Source organism: Calonectris borealis, chromosome 2 (assembly GCF_964195595.1).
Source record: "Calonectris borealis chromosome 2, bCalBor7.hap1.2, whole genome shotgun sequence".
Taxonomy (NCBI): Eukaryota; Metazoa; Chordata; class Aves; order Procellariiformes; family Procellariidae; genus Calonectris; species Calonectris borealis.
The window spans coordinates 18,788,297-18,807,444 of record NC_134313.1 but is presented as its reverse complement, the minus strand read 5'-3'; the positions used below and the strand labels follow the sequence as shown (position 1 = coordinate 18,807,444).

Sequence of the window (19,148 nt, the reverse complement as noted above, 5' to 3'; positions counted from 1 at the left end):
AACTCTTCCACTTTTGAAACTTTGTAATAAAGACAAGTTTTAGAATCCGAAAGATTCTACCCAGAGGCAACATAACTGATGGGCAGAAGCAATTTGAATGTGAAATTTCCCATTAAATGAATAGTTGTGGAGCACATCTCACCTGCAGATAGGGTCAGAGAATAATTCTGCTTTCAGACTTCCCATTTGAAGTCTCACATGAAATAGTTTTCTGAGTTTCAACACATGTATGCAACAGCCAGGCAAAATAATTAGATGAAACAAATGATAAAAAAGACAAGTAGGAAGAGTATGCAGAAGCTATATAGCTTTATGTTTTTACAGAGAACCTACGAGGATGGGCCTGTGTTTAGACACAGATGAAATTCCCTTCAATCTGAATGCAATTAGGACAGAAATCCGGCCAAAGAAATCATACTGAAGTATTTATACTGACAGTGTAGTCTGTGTTTTAAGTTGTATACTCAGGTTGATCAATGAGTCAAGTATGCCTGTTTTTCATTAATAGTACATTTTCATATAGCATTGTTTTATAACATGTCTCGTTAGCAAGGAAACATCATCTACTTATGGAAGAAGACGATTCAGCTTCAGTTATACACAGCTTTGTTACTTCCTGTGCTTGGATTCTTTAGTAATCGAACTGGTCAAACTTTTGTCAATCACAAAATTTATATTTTATCCAGGTAAGTATTTTGTTGCTACTGAGTCACCCATATTTGACATCTTCCTATTCACTCTTTTTTGTCGATCATATAATGAAGAGCCAATTAAATCAGTGAGTCAGAAAGCTAACATCCTGCCTTAGGATAAAGTAATTTAAAATAAACCACACCAAGCAAACATGGAACAGCTGTGTTATTTGCATTAAAAAAAAAAAAGGCCAACATAATTAAAAAATTGATTCAATAAACAATTCATATCATTTATCTCAAAAGTCTCTCATTTAGGGGTATCATTCATTTTAATCCTCAAATTACCTATTTTAAATAAATTTTACTCCTCTCACTGCCTTGCCTTTATTGCTATAAATTGTATGTAGCTGATATGAAGGATCACAGACTCAAGGATACTGAGAGATTTATCTATCTTGACAACATCAATCCAAAAAGTGTTTTAAGTTTCTTCATGAATAATCCTTTGTGTTGCTCAGTTTGCATCTTTATTACACATTAGAGCCTACACTTGTGGAATGACAATTTCCACAATAAACAAAGAAACAAGTACAAGGAGGTCAAGTTTTTTAGAGACACTTTATTACTAGGTATGAGCATTTTTACGTGTGTTTGGTCATATACTGATATATTCATATATAGCAATACATATCAATTCATATATTGATGAACACAAAGGGTCAGTTTGTCCTTCACAAACTGCTACATGCAATTTAGATGCCCAGATTTGGAATGACAATTCTGACCACCCTCTGCCTAATCCTACTGGAGTTTATACTCCATAATCAATTCAAGTGCTGTTGCTGATGTTTTTTTCATTGTGGGATTTACGTCTTTTGTTTTGCTTTGTTTTGTTTAGATTAAAGTTCCTTTAATCCCCCCAGTTCTTTCTATCTATATTCACCTTGGGTTTTACTAAGTCAAAAAGAAAGCTTTCTAATCCCAAAATCTGATCAGGATCCAGAAAACAAACTGTAGTCTGGCCAAGTTTCCTGGAATAGTCAATCCAACAGGCATTCACAGAGCACCTAAAAACACTCTTGCTTCTGAGTCTGTTTCCTTGTAGTGATAGGAATGCAAGAGAACACTTGGCCACAGAAGGTTTGAAAGACTACAAAAGAGGTAGAATTTGGTGTATGAACACTTATGCATTTTTCATTCAGTCAGTAGTTAATTCAAGGGCAGTTTAATGTTAAATATACAGTATAGTTCACTATGACTGAAATCTCTAGAACAACAGTACTTTCTGCAAAATATTCAAGTATTTACGAGAAATTTAATGACTCCCAGAAACATTTAGATTACAAAGGAATTTTAGAAGCATTGTAAGCAGTGAGAAGATGAGCACCTTGAACTGCAGGGTCTTGATGCTACCTTCTTTGCTCGGGTATCTTCACAGTGCATTCTTTTTTTGCTTGACTACTAGTAAATTTAATATCTGGTCAAGAAAATAGCTTGTTTTCATCATTCATATTAGTCTTTCATTGTGAGAGACTGAACTGTAGAACATTTGTCTCAAAGATTGCTTATCTAAGCAAAGAATCCTCTGAACACCTGTGAAAGACTGAACTGTAGAACACTTGCTCTGAATACAGTAAGAGTGGCTGCAAGGCCAAGGAGGCCTCTGGTTTGCAGGGGCTGCGCTGTGTGCAAGACTCAGCTGAGCACAGGAATGTAGCAACATGCCATTGCCATGGAGACTATAGCCCTTGAACAGGAATAAAAGGAACTTCCAAGACTAGCCCGGCGCATGTCGCCCACCGCCGACCCCGGAGCATGTCGCCCACCGCCGACTCCGGAGCATGTCGCCCACCGCCGACCCCGGAGCGTGTCGCCCACCGCTGAAGCACCAAAAGACTTGGACCCCCAGGACGCCGTGGATCCATGGTGGTGACTATTCTTGCAACTCTATCCCGAATGCTTGCTTGATTTCTATCTTTGTTCTGATCTATCCTATTGTTACTAATTTTTACTTTTGATAATAAAAGTTGTTTAGGATATGCGGCATTTGACCTCGTTTGTGTCTTAATCTTGCTCTTGGGGTCATATCAAAACCTCCCCCAATATTGGATCCGGACATTCATATGCTTGCATTACCCTACGGTCAGTGGAATTAATAATAGCAACTCTTCTTAGAAAAAGTAATTAAATTATTTTTTTCATGAGTTTTCTTCCTGCAGTAATCAGTACAGACAGTAAAGAAGTGCAATTTATCACACTTACCATGGTAACTAAGTACAAAGAAGCCACTGGTAGTAAAGTCACTGTGGAACTTGATCAGAATCTGATTGGAAGTGCTATAGACTGATTCTAACGCAGTGTTGCCACTAAATTGTCCAATTTGAGGAGAAGTTTGGTCTGGTCCATCCCTAAGAAAAACAGATACAAAAAGATTTTTTTTCCCAAACAAATAATTTTATTTCTCCAAATTTTAATATAATATAGTAAAATTTCTCTAGATTACTCTAAAATGCATGAGTCATCTAAAATCAGATAAAACAGACATTAAGGGCTGAAAGCCTTTTGAAATTCTATATGTGCATTGGAGTATAGCGGGTAGTAGCTTAGAAGACCATCAAAATTTATTGGAAAGCAAGATGCTCCATTCAACCACCTTTTGGAAGCAATATCCTTATTTTTAAATAAAAATTGCAGCAAGCTCAAAACGATTGAATTTATGATCGTACTTCATCTTCCTGCCACAAACTCTGCTCACGTTTACGTATCTATGCTTTCAAATGTGGCTATCAGAAAATAAATAAACTTAATATTGCTCATCTCCCCCAGTCTTTTGAATTTGGTCATTTCTAGGAAAATTAAGAGATGAATACTATTTAATTTTTAAAAGACAACGAGTGAATATTGCCTTCACTAAAGATAAAAACAAAATGCTTATACTTTACTGAAGACAAGGTTCCACTTGAAACCTGCATGTGAGCATTTATAAATGCAGATTTTATTTATAATGACTATTTTAAGGATGCTACTTTTAGAAATTCTCTAATGTCAGAATTTTTTAACCTAGCTTTTTCCCCTCCACAATTAAATGTTGTAATGCTATCATTTATAATTTATAGCACATATGGACATATAAGAATTCATATAAAGTTTGTTTTTATGACTAGTTTAGAATTTTCTAAATCAATTTCTCACTGAGAGGGATGTGCCATGCATTTTACCTAAATGGTTGTGTCTCTTTGGCTCAGGTAAACACTCATATAAATGTTGGTAGTTTTAACCAAAACTAAGTATGACATGCAGTTGACTAATTTCTTAAATCCTTGTTCACATACATTGATCAATATTATTTTGTACTATTTATTATGATTTAGACAATACATGTACTGCTGGAAAGATCCCTGCCACCTTATGGAAAATGAAATACTCATTTCAATATAAAAATTAAATCAAAGTTAGTACTAAAAAATAGTGGAACTATACAGAGGACAAAATCATGATGCAAGGGTATTAAATTTTTGTACTCAATTCCTTCATCAGAATTGATGAACATTAAAAGTTTAAATTTTCTAATTTTTATCAGCATAAGATATTTTAACTGAAAATAATTTCAAAATAAAACTATGGATATCTTTTGTTTTGAAAATTTTGCAGTAATACATTTGTCCAAATTCTCTCACATTACCCCCTCCCCTTCTGTTTTATCAGGGAAATAGTATGATTTGAAGAAGCATTTGAATTCTGAATAAAGCATTTTTTTTCCATTGGAAATGGTTATCAAAATTTCTCATCAGTTCTGTGAATAAATAATATCCCAGAAGTGGCATAAGCTATTTAATTATGTAGTCATCATGTATATAATACAGCTTATACAGGTATATAAATCATACATGAGTAACAATATGCACGATATATACATATGATATATAAATAGGTGCTTTAATTTCAGAACATTCTCCTATAAGTGTTGTTAATCTAAATAGCATATAAAACATTTTTTAAAAAATCAGCAAAGAACACATAATGAAATAAAACTGAGGTTTTACCTTTGTCATGGTATATACAATTACTTTTACTGTATGTCCTGTATATATAATTACTTTTACTGTATGTCCTGGTTTTGGCTGGGATAGAGTTAAATTTCTTCCCAGTGCTGTGTTTTGGATTTAGCATGAGAAGAATGTTGATAACACACTGATGTTTTCAGTTTTGCTAAGTACCCTCCTAGTCAAGAACAACTCCCATGCTCTGCCAAGTGCACAAGAGGCTGGGAGGGAGCATAGCCGGGACAGCTAGCCCAGCTGGCCAACAGGGTATTCCATATCATGTGACGTCATGCTCAGTATATGAATGGGAGGCGTGATCCAGGAAGTAGCGATTGCAACTTGGTTATCGGTCAGCGCGGGTGGTGAGCAATTGCATTGAGCATCACTCATTTTGTATATTCTATCATTATTATTTTTATTTTCCCTTTTCTGTTTTATTAAACTGTCTTTACCTCAACCCACGAGTTTTTCTCAATCTTACCCTTCCGATTCTCTCCCCGTCCCACTGGCGGGGGGGAGAGTGTGCAAGAGGCTGCGTGGTATTTGGCTGCCTGACAGGTTAAACCACGGCACTGTAAGAACTAAGTTTGTAACATAGCCAGGAGTACAACTGAAAGCACATGAAATCACTTCGTAGAAAGGAAAAGCCAAACGGAAGAAGCACTAGAAGTGGAGAGTAGTGTTCTAGATTGTGTGGGATGAAATAGAGAAAAGATGTCTGTATGCTCAAAAGTATAATTTAATTCAGGAAAGATTCTGAAGGTCAGCCTATATTTGATAAACAAAACAAGTGGTGAAGAGTTAAAGGGATTCAAAATTATCTAAGTTTTATCAGGGCAATAGTCTGGGTACGTATTCTGATCAAATTTTGGTTAGGCTTTAAGGCAAAGCAATCAAGCATCTGGGATGCAGAACAAGACAATCTGTAGTACACAAGATGAAAAAAAACCAGGACCTACAGAAATGGCCACAAAAACGTATAGAGAACTGTTTAATGTTTAGGAAAGTAGGAATGAAATCCTGATTTATATGAATTTACATGAATCCAAATTAGATTTCTGCGCAACAGAAACATAAAATGAATAATTAATATTCCAAATTGCCTCTCATTATTTTGCATTACTCAGACTACAAGACTACTCTCTCAACCTGCAGATTTTCAATCTGCAGATTCAATAATCACTGGATTATTGTTTTAGGCAAACATCCAAATGGTTTTAGCCACTGTTGAAACGTCTAGGAGACTCACTGGTAACAGTTTCAAGATTGTTATAGGAGCTGTTACACTTGGTTACAGTCTCCTGCCTTTACCAACTTTGCAACTAAGAAAAATGGGGGCTTCGTTATCTGAAAAAATTCATGCTAGACATGGATTTAGGTATATAGAGAATATAATCTGTTTACAGCTATCGTTAGCTCAACTCTTTTTGTCATAGCCAAATACAAATAAAAGTATCTCCTTTTATATACTCATAACAGTTTAAAAGAAGCCAACTTGGAAGATATGAAGAAAGTGTTGCTGTAGTTTCTTGTATTACCACGCTAAAATATTGTAATACACACAGCTGCAACTGCTTATTATCACTCTTTTCTTAAGTATTACTTCTCTTGGTTGTTGATAAGCTGCAATAGCATACCTCTGAACACTTTTCTTCATTGAGAACTGAAGCACAATATTATTGTTTTTTAATTCTTAAGACAAGGACTATGAAACTTCATATCCAGTGCTATCTAGAGAGAACGGTACGTTGGAAAACATGGATTAGTGCAAATCACTCATTTCCCCTAGACAGGACACCAGTGTCAAGGGAGAAATCACGAATATACTGTTTTTAATTCATACTTTCTTGCATAGTGTCACATGAAGATTAAATAAATGTCAAAAGTGTTTTCTTACCAGACAGTTATGAAATCATATATTGGCTCTGTTTGGAGAACTGTGAAATTGATGTAGATTCCATTCCCAGGTGGTACTCTCACAAGCCAGAAACAGTCTTGAAAGTTTGGATACTCATCAGGGTATCCTGGAGAGTATATGGTGCCATTCATTGCAGTTATATTTCCACCACAGAGGGCTATAAAAAAGACATTTGTTTTTAAAAAATACTAGATGCTTCTTGCATTCTTCTTAGATGATGTAAAAGCCATACTTTTAAACACATTTGGTACACTATAACTAGATTATGTAAAACCTTTGCTGTGTATAGAAAACAGATTTTACTGAGCTTTTTGCAAAGAGTCAGAAGTCTATTTTTACATTATTGGTCAAATCTAAAGGAAAAAAAAGTAATTATGATGTCATAAATAGTAATAGAAATGGAACTAAAGTAATATTTAGACATTGGGTTAAATTATTCCCTGCACAATTGAAAACCACTTTGTTACAGCTTTGTGTAAACACCAGCTACAAATTAGCAGCAAAACACATTAATTGCTTTCATTTATTGTCTAAACAAGGTAGCCAACCAAAATTATCAGGTGAGAGAAGAGATATTCTAAGTTGATGAAGGATGGATGGGGGAAAATTAGAGAGGAATTTGGAAATGAAAATATTGTGTGCAACAGTATGAATAGCAATTTTGCATTTCCTGAGATAAATTCTGGTAGACAAAGTAAGAGTCCTTTCTGTAATTCTTGTTGAAGTGCACTAATTTTAGACATCATACAATGCAAGACTGATCATACAGCTTTTGGACTTTCATAACTATGCACTTCAGGAAAACTATTAGTCCAAACTATATGATTTTCTCCACAGAGTTTTCAGATGCATGTTGAATATGACACCACCTTATTATTACAGAAGAGAAATTATGTTATAGAAGCCTAGTTCTGGAAAAGTAAGCAAAATCTAAAACAGTATAATTTGCTTTACTTTGCATACATTCCTCCCCATTCCACCCCAAATGGGCATGGAATGGCAACCCAGAGTCCCTAAAATATGCTTAAGAACCTCTAACCAGAGAACAGGTTGTTGGAAATATAGGTTTGACATAGGAATTACGCATTGTTTGTATTTAGGTAAAGCTACACTTTGGTGCTGAACTCTAGAGTAAGGAGACTTTCATAGTCACACCTCCTCTATTCAGACTCAACAGCTGGTATACTGCTTTTCTTCAGCTTTTAGCTTCAAAATCTCAAGGGTTTTTGAGCAGTGCAGACAGAATTTATTTTGCAGCAGGGTCTTAGAGGAGTGAAGACATGGGCTGATGACTGTAAGGCAATGAGATTTCTTGGAAAAAGAGAGGGAACAGATTCCAAAAGGATGAAAGTGAAGGAGACGAATTAAGAAGGGTCAGAGAGTGTTAGATTGTGCTGAACACAGGTTAGAGGGATTTTAGGTGCATGAGGGTGCAAGGGGAAGAGAACAAAACTGTTTAAACAGTTTAATGATGCTTTATTCAGATTGTCTGCTTCAAGAAGTCTGAGGCATTAAACAAGCCTTAGCATATGCTGCCTTACAATAAAGTTATTAAAGCAAACACAAGTTAAAAACATACTGTACATTTCTGGCACCAGGCATATACAAAAAAGCCCATTTCATTTTAATGCTTTTGAACACAAGGTCTTTATCTCAAATCAAACCAAGTACAACTAGAAGATACCTAATTATCTTTTTCCTTCAACAATAAAGAAAAAAAGAAAAAACTCAAAAACATCAGTAGCATATAAAAATGTCAAAAATTCTTTACTAAAAATACCACAGCAAATATTTGCACAAAACCCCATATAATTTAAGAAATTTCTGTGGGAGCTATGTAATATTGGCAGTCTGTAATCATGCAGCACAGCACACATGTTAGATCTCCATTATCAATTAGGTTGATTTTTTTATCTGCATCTTTTCATATCACATTAAGTAGAAACAAAGAACTTCCAGCCACTGTTCAGGAACTTTATCAAAAGTGATACTCAGAACAGCAACATACTTTGGGCATCTTAGAATTTACTAATTAAATTCTTCGTTCCAGTCAGATAATGGAAAGAAACAGAACCACTCCATTCAATAAATTATTTGTCTTGATTCTGAGGCACAGAAAATACAGCTAGAACTAAGTAATAGGGAAAATCTAAGCTGTTTAGCAGTTAAGACATGAACCATTACTATTCCCTCAGGATCCAGAAAATGGGAGTTGAAACTTAATTGTGATGAATTAACTTCTTCCCCTTTCAAAAGACAGACAGTGTAGGTGTCATCTCTCTTTTGTATGATAAGGCTTCTCCTTTTGAATTCACATCCACCAGAAATGTCTGTGGCTCACTGACTCCAGAAGGGATTTTGAGTAACAAGGCTTCTAATTTAAGTACCTAAATTTACGTAGATAATTCAGAATACAATGCAACAATCCAGAAAAGAAGGCAGCTTATTATTTTCTTTTTTTTTTTCTTTTTTTTTTTTTCCAGGCATTCCTCTTCAGTTGCTCAGTGTTGAGGATTCCATTCATAATGCTGAGCTTTTACCATTCAATACAGAGGGAAGTTAGGCCTTTAACTCAGCTCCTGAATACCCCTCCTAAAACTGTAGAGGGTCTTTATGACATATGAAAGTGGGCACTCAACACCTTGTACAGATCTCATCTTTGTGGAAACCTATGTTTAGGCATATAGAGAACTTTACAGTCAATAACTTCATTGCTAAATGTGTTTGGATCTTGTCGTTCCAGAAGCGTAGGATTTGGGGATGACAGTTTTGAATATGAAGTATCTTCACTGTGTCTATGTTTTTCCAGATACCTAACATTGCTGTCTGAATGTTGCCACAATTGTGACAAACCTGGAGGTTCCAGAGGAAAGTAATTATTTCATATGGAAGAAAATTCAGTCCTCAGTTCCACAAATAAATTTTCTGGTGCACAGATATTTCTCAAAAAGATTTCTGTGTTACCAAAACATCCATCCTTGTCTGTTTCAGAGTTTGATGACACTGGACGACTGACCTTCTTTGTCCTGCTGCTTAGGTATAGGTTCCTCTCAGCATAGCTAGGGATAAGATAAACACCTCTACAGAATCATCATATACATTCATTCTGTCTCCTTAAAATTGTAGCTATGTGCAAGCCACAGTTCCTTGAACCTGCTTACCTGCTGCAAGCATATCAGTGTAAAAAAATAAATAGGTTAAAAATAAAAGGTTAAAAAATACAATTTAAAAAAAAATCCCATTCACAAAAAAATATATGTAGAAAGGACTTCACACAACATTGACTGACAACTGCACTTTATGCCATCTTTGACATTTCTTTCTAACTGATAAAGCAGAACATAAGTGGCCAGAGTTGGGAAATTCAATTTTTGAATCCTTTTTTCTTGATTCAGTGCAGAGCTTTTATTCTGTAGCACCACCTAGATTAAAAAGCAGCACAGGTCTCCGCACTCCAGACTTTAAGCCTAACCTTCCAAAAATAAACTTTTTATCTCAGATAAGTTTTCAGAGATTTCATATTTCCATGAAACATTTCGGCTTCTCTGCAAAAATTTTCACGTGCAAGATTGAATACTTCCTCTGCAAAGATCACAATATAAAAATACAGGTGTCTATAAATTGAAAAGCTGAAATTATTTCAGTTAACTGTCCTTAGGAAGACTTACAAATAACAAAGAGTTCATAGGTCACCCAGAACATACCTTCACATCTGGGGAGAGGATGATTCCAGTTACGGCTGATGCCATGAAGACAAGTCAGAGCTGAATTTCCAATTAATGTGTAGCCAGGAAAACACTCAAATGAAATAGTTTGTCCCACAGTAAAGTCATTCCCAATAACAAAACCATTACGAAATGGTCGAGGGTCAGGACAGCTTTGTAGCTGATATGCTATGAAATAAATAAATAATAATAATGGGGGAAGTAAAATACAAATTCCTATTAGTTCAAAAATAAAAGCTTTTCAGTAGAATAAAATTTAAAAATCATGGACATCCCATATGTCTTAAGTTCCATCACGGTGACAATCAAAATCATTGGTCCTACACCAGAAGAAGCACAGTGAAACATTCCCACAGCAATTCTGGAACTATGCATAAAAATTAATTTCCAAATCCAAACCTCATAAGGAAAACTTATACTACAATGAAAGTTTAAATGATCTTGTGTTCTTTACACTTTAATTGTGTGTGTGTGTGTGTAAACAAACAAATACCCAACACCCTACCCTACAGGTTTTTGGAACAAAGTCCATGAAGGCAAAAATGAGACTAGTCTTTTAATTTTATCTTTTAGTTTTATCTTTTAATTTTAGTAAGAACAGGAGTACTGCACTAAAGAAGAAAAGAGTAGAAAATAATTTAGACTTTGTGTTTTCTCCACTTAGATCTTCAAAAAGATCTTGCTCTTTAAGACTACAAATTGCTTCCAAGTGCACCCTTAAGTACACCCTAATCAAAATGGATCCAAGCTGCTGACAATGAAAATTAAAAAGGCTGTAGAAGAGTATCTAAACTAGAAGCATGGGAAAAAACTAGCAGGTACAGAAAACTGATGTGATGCCATGACAGGATTGAAGCTAACAGCCAATACAGCTCTAAAAATGTGCAGGAGAATGACAAACAGCAGAATTACAATAAATAGGAAAAGCAAATCAGGTAGCCTACACTGTATGTTGAGCGATGTGTACAGTATTAAGGAACAGAACAACAGACAAACTAAGAAGCCCTTTAACACCAATATAGGAGCCTAAAACACAGGAGGTGGGATCTGGAATGCTTGAACCAAGGAAAAGCCCTGAAGTGAAAGGCATGGCGTAGAGCAGCAGGCTGCAGTGTTGCCAGGTGACCACCTTTCCAAGACTGAGAGGGAAGAGACTTCCAGGAGCGAAAGCAGCGCTGGTGTTTAGAAATTATATTAAGTGTCGTAGAAGAAAAATATTACCAGAAAAACAGAAGCACTATAGAATACTCACAGGTGGAAACTAGAACTCCAGAAATATAAGTGTAGCACTGAGTTGCTTTTACAAACGTCTAAACAGGAAAATGATAGTGAACAAGAAATGTTAAGTAAAATTAGAGAAGCTACAAAAATACAAGTAGTAGTAATGGAGTACCCAAATATCCACCTCACTAGGATGACTTGAAGAAATAAAATTTTGAATGCAGGAAATAATTGTTCCCTAGAACAAGCAGTTTGAAAGCCCACAAGAAAAGATGTTATTTCAGATTTGAGCCAGCTTGATGCTCAAGCCTTAGTTCGAGAAGTATTCATGGAAGAGTTGCTCCATAATAGCAGTCATAATGTGGTTTGATTGTACTGGGAGGTAGCAAGTCAAATAAACCCAGCACAGGGATATTCAATTTTCTGGAGAGGAAATTATACAAAAATGAGGTAATGCAGATCGGCATCTGCTAATTGACACTACTTTAAAGACCAGGTAAAACATGTTTTACAATTCAGAATAAAAAAACGCTACAGTGGTTCAGAAAAATGCCTGTGTGACTCAGTAGGAAAGTTAAAGAAGCTACAATAGGGAAAAGGTTGGCATTTAAATAATGAAAGTCTGCCTTTCCAAAAGGTCATAAAACATAGCAGGTGAAATTTAAATAGAAAATAAAGAGAGCAAAAATAATTTGAAAAATGTCTTGCAGAAGATGTCTCAACTGATCATAAAAAATTATTTAACAACAACAGAAGCAAGAAGTCACTAGGGAACTGGCGGGACAATTAATGACAAATGAGAAAAAAGGGACTTTTATGGATTAAGATGCCACAGAGAGAAAAACTCAATAAATTCTTTGTATCTGTCTTTACTGCTGAAGATGGTGTAGAGATTCCCAAACAGTGCTTGTATTACACAGGTCTAAGGCACTAGATCAATTTAAAGTAAATACAAAGGTACTACACTCAATAGGTAAGGCAAAGATGGCTTTCACCCAGAAGAGCTGCTGAACCAAGATACGTATTATACCATATCATTTCAAAATCTGATCTAGAGGAGTGGTGATTTCCCAATGTAAATCACATCTATCTTCAGAGGAGATCCTTGAAATCACAGATCAGTGAGTCTGAATTATATATCTGGTAATATGATACAGCCTATAATAATGAAAAACATTACTGAGCACATGGCTAAACATGGTTGCTTGGGAAAAAGATTGGGGGCGATATGACTGAAGTTCACAAAAATCATGAAGACAGTGGAAAGGCTGAATGTGAAAATGCCATCAAATCCCACAGTAATAGAATTAAGATTCTTACAACTGTGGATGCTGTGAGAGTACAAAAGAAACTAGTTAGGCTTCTGTGCTGCTAAGTAGCATTTCTTTTTGCCCTTTGGAAATACCATACTGAGCTAGATGGAGTTTTTTTCTGATCCGATAGGGGTTTTCTGTTTTTACATTCTTATGTTTAAGGAAGAGGAGAAATAAACCTGCCTATAATTTTACTTGTTTTTCTCAGAATTAAAAGTCTCTATAATGAGTTATGAATATCAAAGATTTTATAGCAAACGAGTAAGATTTGAAAAAAACCTCTTTCACACATCTTGGTGATCTTTTCCAAGAAGCTTTGAAAAACTGACTTATTACAGAACTGAGAACAAAAACGCTATGCAAAATCTGCAAAATCAGAAGATCACAGATTGTACATGTTTGAAAGAAACAGTTCTCTCTTATGTGGTTAAAACCACAGACAGGAACTGTTTTTTTTAATTCTTTGACAAATAACAGCATCTCCAAAATGATTACTGTTACTATTAATAGCAGTAATAGTATACGCTCTTAAGTCTTTTACTGCCCTCGTAGCAGTAGATTTTAAAATTCCCTTACTCCTATAAATTGTATCATATTCCAAATAAGAAGTGAATAAAATCTTACCAGGCAATTTAAGCCATAAAATGACTTTTTCTTAAAAAGCTAATACTTTTTACAGTGGCTCACTTCCAGAACGTTACATGGAGTTCAAGTCAATTTGGACTCGTTACTATTGAAAGAGTAATAGGAAACTGCTCTAAAGTAAAAACTCTTTAAATCATCCTTTGACGTTATTCATATCATGAAAACAGGTAGAGTTTAAAATATACATTTGACCTTTTTTTGTGAACAGTGGTGATCTAATCCCTTTTAAATGAATCTGCAATTATATAAATAGAATTATGATCTTCACCATCTCAGCATGACCTATTTGGGTACAACAGAACCAGAACCTTCCAGTGATATTGCCAACCACGAAATAAAATAGATTTTGAGATTTCTGACTATTCGGTACTAGCCTACATGGATCCAGTACTCTAAAACAATATTTAGATCTTCCCCTTCCAGAACCCAAAACACAAAATTGAGATTCACATATGCTTATGAAGATTGAACAATAGAAATGCTTACTTTGTAAAGCCATGCAATGTAAAATAATATGCCAACCAAATTCAGATATGGGAAATTATCTGTTTGCCTACATTTGAATTGCTTTTTAAAAAGAATATGCAATATTTTTCCTTTTTCATCTTAATTTTCTGCATTCCTCTGTTTGATCTTGATGCATAATACCTTGTGGTTTGAAACCCACAAAATCTTTTATGTCATGTTTGTCTTTTAGGAATGCCAAAAAAAGAAATAACATTCAACAGCCACCTTGTTCTCACATAAGAATGTCAATTCTCACCTTGATATACAATATGAAATCCTTGTTTGTTCTGTGAATAATCGCTGTGAAAGTATAAGCTGGTTTCATGAGTTGTGCTGAACAGAGAGGCTGGTAGCTGAGGGCCACTTAGTCTCCCAATAACAGTACTAGTTTCTGTAGATCCACTCCTAACTTCTAAGTAATCATGTATGGTCTCCGTTGAGAAATTCACAAATTGCAAATGGACACCTGAAAAAATTCATCAGTAAATAAAAGCCACCAGTATCAATACCAGGAGGGAAAATAATGTACATTTTACACTGATAATATCAGAAAATAATGTAACCAGTGGAAATGCATGTGTTACACTCCCAGATGCAGTCCATGGAATTCAGTTTGAAGCATTCTTTCTCCTCGTGCATTACCAATTCTGAGAGGATGGTAAGGTAAGAAATGCTAACACTGAAATACTAACATGATCTAAGGCATTGAACTGTAGGTTATTTATAAGCAACTTTTTGACAAAGTTTGTTTTTCGTGCATTTAGGGCAAATTTCAGTTCTGAACATTGAATATATTCAATTTAGTTAAATCTTTCCTGTTTGCAATTGCATAAAATAGTCTCCAGTTCTATTAAAAGAAAAAATGCTTTGTGTGCCACACCTAGAAAAAAACATTGACAGAATTCTACCCCAGAGATAGATGCATTTCAGTTGTATACAAACTGATCTCTCTCATCTTACATATATTAAAATATATATATATGAAAAATAATGAGGCAAAGTAAAAATTATGCATAAAATATGGATTATATATATTGTAAAGGTATGGGGAAGGAGAGTGTCTGCTCCTTTAAGGGTACCTGGTCAAGGACATTTTTCAATGAAGCAAGGGAAAATAAGAAAAGGAGGAAGCCATAAACAAGAACATACAGGGACACAAACCTGAGGAAGGCAATGATGAGAACCAAACCTGGTCAATCACACTAATTGATGAGGTCGAGTGAGAGTGTGAGAATGTTTATTCCAGCGAGGTTATCTGATCAGGGACTTTATCAACTGGGAAAGCAACAGAAAAGGGGGAAACCAGAAACCAAAATATAAAAAGACACAGACCTAACAAAGCAAACATGGAGCCAATGACAAGAAACAAACCTTGCCAGTCACACTAATTGATGGGCTGTCAAGAAACTACAAGCATAACTTCCCGGAAGATCAACCTGGACTTTGCAACTGATAAGATTTTAAACCAGGAGGACCCCATACTGGGAGGGGTGCAGGAATTGATAGACCTATACAAACCCCTGAGGGGACGCGCAAGAGAAAGGGGAGCAGGGAGGAACAAAGATAGGGGTAGGCAGAAAAGCGCATACAAGGGGCTGGTTGTGTGTAGAATGGGCCAGGTCAGTACATTTGTCTGGCTGAGCCTGAACCTGATCACCAGTCTGTCCTATCATCTCATATCTTCTTATTAAATGTTTTCGCAGCTTTCTGTCTGTGTAATCTCACTCTCTATCCTGTATGTATGTGTGCTGCAAGGACTAAGTGCCAGCTCCTGGTGAGACCCATACCTGTGAGTGGAATTTGGTGCCAGCTGCTGGAGTCAGACCAGGGGTGTGGGTGCCCCTGGCCTGTGGTGCTAGCTACTGGAGCGAGTGTGGGGGTCTCGGTGCCAGTTACTGGTGAGATCTCTGAGTGCGGGGAGGGGGTGAAAATTGGTGCCAGCTACTGGAATCAGACCAGGGGTGTGTGTGCCCTGCAGCCTGTGGTGTCAGCTACTGGAGCGAGTAGCTACTGAGCAACCTGATCTAGTTGAAGATGTCCCTGCTCATTGCAGGGGGGTTGGACTAGATGGCCTTTAAACATCCCTTCCAACCCAAAGTGATTCTATGATTCTACAGACCTTGTGCCTAGAATGCCAGCTAATGGGGGGACCAGTGTGAGTGGACTGGGTGCCAGCTACTGGAGCCAGAGCAGGGGTATTGGTGCCCCTGGCCTGAAGTGAGCGTGAGGGTCTTTAACTTCCAGCCACTGGGGCTGGAACAGTGTGTTCTCAAAACCAATTACTGGGGAGACCAGTGTGAGTGAGGTGAGTAAGGAGCTCAACGGTGGCAGCTGGAGTGGGACCATGGGTCACAGCCCATGTGCCTGGTGCTGGCTGCTGAGAGGGCAAGTGTCTATATCTCCCCCAATCCCGGTGGTTGGGGGTGCACATGTGCCGTCTGCTAACAAACTTCAAACTGGACTAACCAGTGAGTAGGGAGGCCTTGGGTCTAGGCCAGGATATCAGGCAGGCAGAAAGTCCAGGGGACTTGTATGTGAACACTGTGCATCTGAGCGAGCACTAAGCTGAAGCTGGACCAGTCAGCGAGTAAGGGACCTGTGAAGCAGGTAAGGGGGCCCAAGATCCAGACAGGGGTGCTGGATGGACACTCAAGGGATCTACAAATGTGTGTGTGCTTTTGAACCTAGAGAGTGTTGTGTGTGTGTGCCTGCACTAGTGACCTTCTGTCTCTACCAGCCCAAGAAGAAGAGGGGACTTGGCTGCCTGTCCTTGTGTTTTATGTGAGTCCTGTATGTAGGTGCTGTTGAAGGCAGCATCTTTTCTGTAGCAGTCTGTGTCACCAGCCATGTTAGTGTCCTCTGTGTGTGTGTGTTTGTGCTCAGCTTCATTACTGTTTGAATCTGCAAACGGGAAAGTGGCAGCCATGTCCCTCAGCCTGGGCAGAGACCTTGCAACCCTGGGCACCAGGCTGGGCTCCAGTGGCTGGGCAGGAGGGTCCTTGGGCTGGAGTGGCTGGAGGAGGTGGCCACATTCCCTACGTTACTTAACATATATATTATTTATGAGTCAAAAAAAATGTAAATTATACTATCTAACCATCATTCATCAGTACCTCTCCCACTAAACATGCAGTTCAAATATTTAATTCTCATACACACGCTGTGCCACATGATGATCTTGCCAACAGAAATTTCTGATTATTTGATTCAGTAAGGAACAGGAAGGTAGTTTACTATCCATTAGCAAGTTACCTCTCCTGACTAGGTGATGTATTACAATGATTATGCGGCAGGACAAGAAGAAAATGCTCAGCAGCTGAGTAGTTATAGGGGTCTTTAAACATTTTCCTGTTTATATGTATTTCTATATAAGTTACAACAAAGTAGAATTTGTATTTTGTCTGGAGTTAGTGCAACTATGGAATGATAATGGAGTACTTTCATTAAGAAGATGATTGAGTCCCACTGGTGTTTCTGGCAAAGACAATCAACATGATTTCATATAAAATTGAAAGGAAAAGACATAATGTCAGATTAATTATTGAAAAGTCATGAATAATTTTGTAACTCCTAAACTGTAATAGCTAAATAGTGTTTGTCACTGTCTTTTAGAGCTTTCTCCCCAGATACCATGTAAAGTTTATGAATGGTTTTCTGAAGCATGTAACATTTTATATACTACAGGAAAAATGTTGGCACATAATTAAATTACTGTTACCTCGATCATTTCTGTCTCTCTTTATCTGAAGATAGTCTGTATGTGGTAAGAAAACTTCTGCTTATAAGTGTCATTCTTTGACTTTGCCAGCCTTCCAAATATTTCCTACACAGAGAATCTAGTTGTATCCAAACTCTGCTCTTTCTCTATCCATGGTATTTGTAGGTTTGGCCTTTTATTTGATCCTGTGAACCAAACACGTCTCCAAAGTTTAAGCTGTCATTAATAACTGCTAACTCATGCTATCTCACTGACAGTTTTTTTCTCTTTCACCCACTTTGTTCAATACAAAACCAGCTCTAATATATTTTTGCCCATCATTCTTCTCTATGTACTCTACTGTCTTTCACTACAAGTTCCTGAACCATATGAATCTTCCAAAGTATCAATCCTTTGCTTAGCCTGTAGCACCTGCCTCTGCTTGTCTCAGATTTCTGTTTGTTAGACTGTTTTTTTCTATGGCTTTTTGCGGTTTAGACACACCATCTTGAATGAGTATTTCATATATTTATATGAAAATATATTTATTATATATATAAAATATATATATAAAATCTAACCATAAATCTCAGAAAGAATAGCAAGAAATTGTATACAGTAACCTTGTAAATTGATTGAAATCAACAGTGTCATCGGTTTAGATTACACCATTAGCTAAAACAAAGTGGAAAAGCTTATGATCCGTAACTTCTAACCAGGAAAAAATCTTGTTAGAAATACTTAGACAAGTGAAAGCCTATAGAAGGTTCCAGTGATGGTGTTTTAGAGTTTTTCTATTTACTACTCAGAAGAGTTAGTATGTGCCTCCACTGGACTAGAACCACAGCACCACTAAAACCAGTTTTAGCCATCACTTTTTCAAATGTCATTTTTTTCATTTTTACAATGAAATTTTATTTTAATTTTCAATTGTTTTAATCATATCCTATTTAGAAATTGTCAAAAAAGTCAAGCACATTTCAATCTGTGCAGTTTTAGTTTTCTTCTAACTAAGAAGCATTTAGTTTTCCTGTACATGAACTGCAAAAATAGCAGGGATCTGCATGGGATCTGAAGATTCTAGACAGTATTATGACTTATGATGAAACACTAGAAGCTGTCACACCAAGCTGTCTAAAATTCAGGTAATGGCAGAATTAAAGTATCGATGCTATTTCTATAAAATGCTAACACAAAAAAATCAATTACTGACTTGAATATTGTGACTTTTGAACAAAATGCAAACATAGTAATTAGGTTCTATATGGAAATCCCTATCCTGACATAATGTATTTCCCACAGGTTCTGTTAAGTCAATGTTACTGAATGTTTAATATTATTCAGTTTAAACAAACCATGCACAACAATTGGCTTTCATTTAAATAGGCTCACAGGACTTATAATCAAAAAGATCACAGAAATTATTTTAAAAAGGGGAGAGAAA

General features: G+C 36.4%; 1 protein-coding gene across 3 annotated transcripts in view; it reads right to left on the bottom strand.

Moving 5' to 3' along the window:
* Nucleotides 1–19,148, bottom strand: part of CSMD3 (CUB and Sushi multiple domains 3) — a 796,263-nt gene that overhangs the window by 115,086 nt on the left and 662,029 nt on the right. For all 3 annotated transcript variants that reach the window (XM_075141259.1, XM_075141260.1, XM_075141261.1), the window contains 4 exons: nucleotides 14,264–14,473; nucleotides 10,301–10,489; nucleotides 6,576–6,753; nucleotides 2,898–3,043 (listed from right to left, as the gene is read on the bottom strand). In XM_075141259.1, the coding sequence (XP_074997360.1) occupies nucleotides 2,898–3,043; nucleotides 6,576–6,753; nucleotides 10,301–10,489; nucleotides 14,264–14,473 (723 nt within the window). The remainder of the gene's footprint in view (nucleotides 1–2,897; nucleotides 3,044–6,575; nucleotides 6,754–10,300; nucleotides 10,490–14,263; nucleotides 14,474–19,148) is intronic.